Source organism: Rhagoletis pomonella, unplaced genomic scaffold, assembly GCF_013731165.1.
Source record: "Rhagoletis pomonella isolate Grant_MI unplaced genomic scaffold, Rhpom_1.0 Rhpom_scaffold_02659, whole genome shotgun sequence".
Taxonomy (NCBI): Eukaryota; Metazoa; Arthropoda; class Insecta; order Diptera; family Tephritidae; genus Rhagoletis; species Rhagoletis pomonella.
Window position 1 is genome coordinate 20,691 of NW_023461212.1, and position 7,276 is coordinate 27,966.

Below are 7,276 nucleotides of genomic sequence, written 5' to 3' on the forward strand. Positions count from 1 at the left end.
ATACCTCTGCCATCACGTCAAGAAAAATTTGCATTAAATTAGTTTCCACATTCTTTGAATGGCACACATTTTTCGCTATTTCCATGTCTAGTGGAAATTAGGCATAAGATGTATTTTTGGAACGAATTTCCGTAATCCCTTATCAAATTTGACTATTGACTAACTAACCTCAAAATACATATGTAAGCTGTGTATATCCTAGGTGAAAAAAGCATTAAAACTAAAATTTGAATTACAACAACGTAAACTCGAAAACCAAAACTTAGCGAAATTCTTGAAGATTTCTCCTCCATATTACCAATGCCAACTTTAATTTCAAAGAAAACAATAGAAAATGTGCCAGCAGCTGGTTCCAATGAAACGTTCACGCGCGGAGACTTGCTTTTTTATCAACAGAAACTAACAAATGTCCGCCAAATCACAGTAGATATATTTGTCTGTCTGTGCGCGTAGTAACCAAACACAATGCCAGTCTAACGAGAGAAACAACAAGTGTAGCAAAGCATTCATCGTCGTCATACAAACAAGGAGTCGTCACACAGTCAGCCGGTGGTGAGCCAGCACGCTATCCAGCCAAAACAAACTGTTATCCACCTCCTCAACCGCTTGCCAAATGGCATGGCATATATTTTTACCTTCTTTGTATCCCTTTAAGTCGTGCCTGAAATTGAACTGATGCGCTTGGGATGTCGGTAAACTTCATGGCCTGGTTACTGCTAACTGATGACACACTCAACTTAACCTGAACCTTAAAGATTTTATGTATGTACATATGTATTTCACATTTTGTGTTGTGCTCTTTAGATGCGATGGTCCTCGTGTTGTTGTTGTTGTTGTTGGTTAAAAGATGCTGCTGCGCCGGTTGATGCTTTTTTTTATTATATTTCATTCATGAAAACGACAAACATTTATTGACACACTTTTGTGCATATGTACATATCTATGTATGTATGTATGTACATAGATATTTACGGTGGCAAAGAGCTGTGCATACAGAGTATGACACAACAACAAAAACAACACCACTTTTAGTAGCACATAGCAAGTGCCTACGTCTACAACAAACATACATATGTACAAATGCATGTACCTACTACATACATACATACATACGTAGCTACATTCTCATTCATACATAATTACGTAGACAAGATTGTGCTATATCAGACAGTCTGTATGTTGGTTGATTTGTAGGCAAGGTGACGCGTCGACCGTGCAGAGCAACATGGCACGCGTTTGTGCATACGCTTCTGTTGGTAATTGTATTTGAACGATTATGTCCGTCCCAACTAGTACCCACGTAATACAAATTTTCATACTGTATGAAAAGTACATACATATGTATGTATGTATGTGCATCGGTTGTTTTTGTTCCTTTTGATTTCTGTCCGTATTATAAATACTTTTTTCTGCTCTTTTTTTTTTTTGATTGTGATTATTTTTTCATGCCCGTTGTTGTTGTTGTAGCTGCCGTGTTGCCCTTGCTGATGATTTAAGGCGGCAAATTTTACTCGAACGAATGAGTGAATGTATGAATGAATGAAACGCGAGGGTATGAACTCGGCGTACTTTGTACGTTTGTAAGTATGTATGTATGTGCATGACTGTTTATACATTCAATTTGCTTCTTTGGCATGAGTAAGCGATTGGGATACCCCAACTAGAAACACCATCAGCCGGTTAGCTAAGTACATTTTACATACATACATACATATGTATGTATGCACATATATGCAGTTGTTTGTTGGTGTGTGAAGATATTTCTATATTTGCCGGCGACTTTCCGGCATTGATAAGCCAGAGATTGTTTACTTTTGGTATTTGGTATTATTGCTCCACCTTCAGAGTCAGATTTTTCTTTGCATTCTAGTTGCAATGTTTATCTAAACAAAACATACAAATGCACAATTACTAAAGGTGGCATAATGACACTCTTTACGCACGAACTTCACCAGCTCACTAATTAAATAATGTTAAATGTAAAAGACATATTTTTACAGCACTTCGTATCCCACCAGCAAACGAAGTATGAAATTTATTATTTGTAAGCTTTTCTGCTGGCCAAATAATTCCTCCAATCATCAAATTGGGAGGTAAGGGAGTAAATTTAGATAACAAAAAAAATCAATGCCAATGTCGAAGTACATAATGCTAAAATACTCACTGTCAGCTGTATGTGTGCAAGTAAATGATAATTATGGTTAAAAGAAACTAAATTGCCCAAATAAACAAAATGAAATTGACAAGTCAGCGAGTAATTGTTTTGAATGTCAAATATAAAAAGCTTCTCTTTCCACTTACCGGTGGTGGTGTTCGATAGGCCTGTGCGGGCCCCAATTGTGGACTGTATGGACGCGGTGGTGGTGCCCAGCCTTGTTGCGTTCCATATGGTTGATGTGGTGGCGGTGGCGGGCCGTGTGGAGCCTGTGGTCCGCCCTGTTGTTGCTGTTGTGGAATTTGTTGTTGCTGTTGTTGTGGATCATAGCTATTTGCGTAACGATGTTGTGGTGGTGGCTGTGGATGCGACGATTGTAGCAACGAATTCAATGTGGGTGTAGGACCTTGTGGTGGCTGCCCTGGAATATATCGTTGTTGTGGTGGTCGACTTGGTGAGGCTATACCGCCTCCAGGTCCCGTCGGTGGTCCCGGTTGCTGTTGCGGCTTACCACCGGGTGGTGGCTGCTGCATGGGAGAATGCCCATAGCGATAGGGATCAATGTTTGGATCTGGATGATGATAACGTCCATAAACGGGATGATGTCCACCCGGTGGCGGTCCACCCAAGGGACTTTGTCCATATTCATCTTTTTGTGGATGTTCTCCGGGATTCTGTGGGCCACCAGGGCCACCAGGACCACCCTGTTGATGGGGCAAATGTTGTTGTGGATGCGGTTGTTGGTGTAGATGATAATGTGATATTGCCGCTGCTGGGTCACCGCCTGGCGGTCCATATGTATGTGGAACTGTTTGTTGTTGTGGATCACTGCCGTTATTTGATGCTGGTGGACCACCAACTGGCGGTCCACTGCCTATTGTTGAGTTGGGTGTCGCTGGACCACCGGGAACTACGGAGCCTGGACCAACATTACCACCACTACCAGGTCCGCCAGAGCCGGCTGTACCGCCGGGTCCGCTCGGTGGTCCTGCACCGGCTCCTCCAGCTGCACCACCCTGCCCAGAGGGTGATTTTATTTTCTCATTCATTACTTGTTTCGACTCAATCCAAGTGTAATCTTCTGTTCGCAGTTGCTGTTGTAAGGGGCTTGTGGTTTCCTTCAACGGCCGCTGCAACTGCGCTGATGTGTTATCTAAAATAATGAAATTAAAGAAAAAAATTAAAAAGATTGAATTTGATTGAATTTTTGTTTTAAATGTGTTTTGCCAATAGTATTAAAAATAAAAATTAATAATTTTACTTAAATGTTCGTAAACTATACTATACTAAAAGGAAACAACAATTAGCGCAGAATAAATATTAATAAGTATATAGATCCCGCTTAACTTCAATAGGTACACATATTTTCCTCAAGAAGGAAAGTGGTGAAAATGAAGAAAACATCTTGACTACTTTGGATTTCATTCCAGTTTTTATCAAACTCGACGAAAATTGTGCTTATCGATTATTTTGATTCACTTGAATGGGGACAGTGGCTTTAACATAAGGAAAGGACTAGATGGAGCCAACAAAAGCATACCATTCATTTTAATTCTACTATATAACACTTTTAGTATTGGATACAACATCCTTAATTCCAATGTATGGAAGAAAGCCCTGCCCGGAAAGGAATCCTAGAGGCGGTTTGAAAATTCAAGGACATCTCGCTTTTTGCCACTTTATCCGCCGGGAAGAACAGTTGCCAATCATCCCATGGATTTTCTGACAAGTAAACCTGCAAAATACCCAATTCCAAATATTTTCCATTAAGTTTAGGTCCTGTGAATAGGACGAACTCTGCAAAAAATACGACTTTGCTTCGTTATCCTCATTTTTAGAGCTCCTGTAGTGCGAATCGGTGCGTAATTTTGCTAGCAAAGTAACCGTTTTCGACAGGAAATCTAAGATAGAACTTTGCACCAAGACGACCGGGAGCGACTCCTGCATGGAGGGTATATACAGGTCGTGATTTGCTTGACCTTTTCTTGGCGGTCCAAACAGGAATTTCGATAAACTGTTGTTGGGTAGCTCGTTTCCAATGGGCTGGTGATAATAATGAGGTTGACTTACGTTTGATAATTTTGGGATTACCGGTGTACGGTGGTCTAACTGCTGCCAAATGAATATACCAGAATTTATATCCACAGACTCTTTATTTCCACAGGCAACAACTTGGTTGGGGATTTGCCAGAAGGAATGTGGTAGAACAATGCCGATAAGTATATTCCCCAAGTATACTCACTCTGAGAATTGACTTTAACCAAACCAATGTCGTCAGCTTTAATAAATTGCTTGGTTAGGATTACTTCCGTTTTTGCGAGGGCTGATTCGGTCCGTGTCCAATTCCAAAAAGGAAAAATATTTTTCTAGCCTCGTGGTATGTGACCACCGAATCTTTTATCGTATGTGAGTGTGGGGGTTTTCATAGTGGCCATGTCAATTCGTGTCTATACCGATATGGATGGTTCGTGTCTTGAATAACTATTGGTTACGTACATTCATCTGGCAATCCCCCCCATTTTGAAGTTTAGCTTTGACAGTTTTGTTATGTTTACATTTCTTATAATCGTTCATATGTCTATTATTTGGGCAATGAAAATAATAGATCAGTCGTTACCATGCAGTGTTAAACAGATGGCTCCAAAATGCCACAGGTATTGGGTCAGGTATTTTCGGTCCCAGGATGAGACTATCCGTACCAATGGACAAATACCAATGTACCAATGTACCAAGCTGAGGTATACTGAGGTGGAGACTACCGCAACGAGAATCCTTTTCCTCAGCGATGGTCAGGTAGCACTTAAGGCATTATCATTCTTCGAGATATAATCGGCTTTGGACCTTGAGTGCGTTGAGAACTTCAATACCCTTGGGGAACTCAACAAAATCAAACTACTGTGGGTTCCGAGCCCAAAGGGTATACAAGGGAATGAGATAGCGGACGTTTTAGCCAGAACAGCGGCGAATTCGTCCCCAATAGGTCCTGAGCCACTCCTGGCAATAGGTCCAAATTCAATCACGGAGTGGATTAGGAAAGGACCACTAGATAGGAGGGAAGAGCACTAGCATAGTACAACAGGACTTCGACAAGCTAAAAGTTTACGGGGGGGGTATAATAAAAAAAGATATAGACGTTTAATAAACCTCCCAAAAATAAACTTCGAATAATTACAGGCATCCTCACTGGACATTGCAGATTAACAGGTCATCTGCACAAGCTTGGAATCTGTCCGACCAATATCTGTCGTTAAGATCGAAAATCGAATGCAACTCATAATAACGGCCTATATTTTGTGAAGAAAAGTTAAAACAAATCTAATAAACAAGTAATATAAAAAAAATTTTTTTTCGACAAGCTTTTATTAGTTATAAAAAAAGTCGACCCCCGGACACACTAACGGCTCAATATTTGGGGGATTTCTTTCTTTCCATTTGAGTTGATAATATACGTTCTAAATAAGAAATAAATCGGTGCATAAATAAATCCTTTTCATGTAGGCAATATACAATCCAAATTTGAATCATAGCGTTCCGTAAATACGGGGTTTTCAAATATCACGACACCCGTGCCACCTGGCGGATCAATTCATCTTTCATATTGCATTGTCATCAGATTCTGCACCAAGTTTGGAGTTTTAAGTTTTTAGCTAATCGGGAAGTCGGTTAAAAATTGATTGGAATATTTGATTACACACAGGTGAAACATAACAAAAGATTTTAAAAATAAAAATAAAAAACAAAAGAAAGTAATAATAAAAAAAAAGGCTCTAGAACAGTGATGGGCGCTGCCTTTCCCGTGAGCAAAGCTCTTTCAAGCTTTGCGCACATTTAGTATAGTGAGCTTAATAAAATGCTAGTTTAAAAAACTAAAACCTCCCTATTATAATTGCCATTCGTACTGTCATCAGGTATGTAACTTGAGAATAGAAATCGCAGCATCTTTTAGGCGCATCAATATTACATAGTTACATCCCGAGCTAATAAAAGGAAGGTAAAAAAGAGCTTTGCCCGCGGGCAAGGTGATGCCCAGCACCACTTTAAATTTAATAATTGGAAGATTTCTTTCTCGGGAGAACCGAATTCCCGGAGAACAAACACCCCGGGAGTATTCATAATTGGGCTGATAATATAATTTTTTTACCATATCGTGTGGAAGATTCTTACAGGTTTTCCTACTCGGGTCAAATCAGCAGCCCTTGTACACTTGTATGTATTTATAGACGATATATTTACATATCGTCACTTTGGGTGAAAACGTGCCAAGTCCATTTTTTGAAATTGTTCAGGAGAGACGAAAAATCGATGTAGTTTCGTATTACATGCCATTCCGCATCAAAAAACTTAATTTTGGAAAAATGGACTTGGCACCTTTTCACCTTTAGATAGCGATTTTCAGTCAAGCTAAAAATTAACAGATATATGTATGTACATACCAAGAAAAAAATTAACAAACTTGTACATATGTACATATGTACACATGTATGTATCTACTAAAAATTTTTGTTTTAAGAATTTTACTCACATTAGTCGATTTGGGAATATGTACTTGAAGTAAGTGCGAATATTATAGGTATTGATCTGCCGATTATTGTGGAAAACATTTTCATTACAAATTTCTTTCGCTGCTATTAGTTCGTTTATACATATTGGCTTATTTGTTCGGCAATGCAAGTGTATACATTCGTTTGTACCTCGAGTATGAATTAATACCGAGATGATTTTTTAATTGCCAACACCCAAGTGCAAATGTGAATATGTCGATATTATCTTTTTTCAATCGCGTTTTTTTTTATGTTCATTTGTATGTAGTTTTATTTTAATTTTAAATGTATTTCTATGGTGTGGCCAGTAGAAGGAGCAAATCGGTGTTATAGGGCAAAATAGACAATAAAACCAAGAGAGAATCATCGGAATCAGCAGCCATTGACGATACCACCAGCTACACGACTCAGAGGTTATTTTACAACAACGACAACAACGGGCCAGCGGCCAACAACATTCATGCAACAACAGCAATAAAAAGATGCATCATAAAATAGTAGTAGAAATTAAGTCAGAAACAAGATACGCGACCGAAACGAATGTACATAAAACGACACAACACCACCCGACCACGACCGT

At 39.3% G+C, this 7,276-nt stretch overlaps 1 protein-coding gene across 1 annotated transcript; it reads right to left on the bottom strand.

Moving 5' to 3' along the window:
• Positions 1-2,232: 2,232 nt before the first annotated feature.
• LOC118753601 (trithorax group protein osa-like) lies at positions 2,233-6,857 on the bottom strand. Its single transcript, XM_036488482.1, has 2 exons — positions 6,678-6,857; positions 2,233-3,308 (listed from the first exon to the last, which is right to left on the bottom strand). Exon 2 carries the CDS (start codon positions 3,202-3,204, stop codon positions 2,248-2,250), a length of 957 nt encoding a protein of 318 aa, XP_036344375.1. The 5' UTR covers positions 3,205-3,308; positions 6,678-6,857; the 3' UTR covers positions 2,233-2,247.
• Between the last annotated feature and the right edge of the window lie 419 nt (positions 6,858-7,276).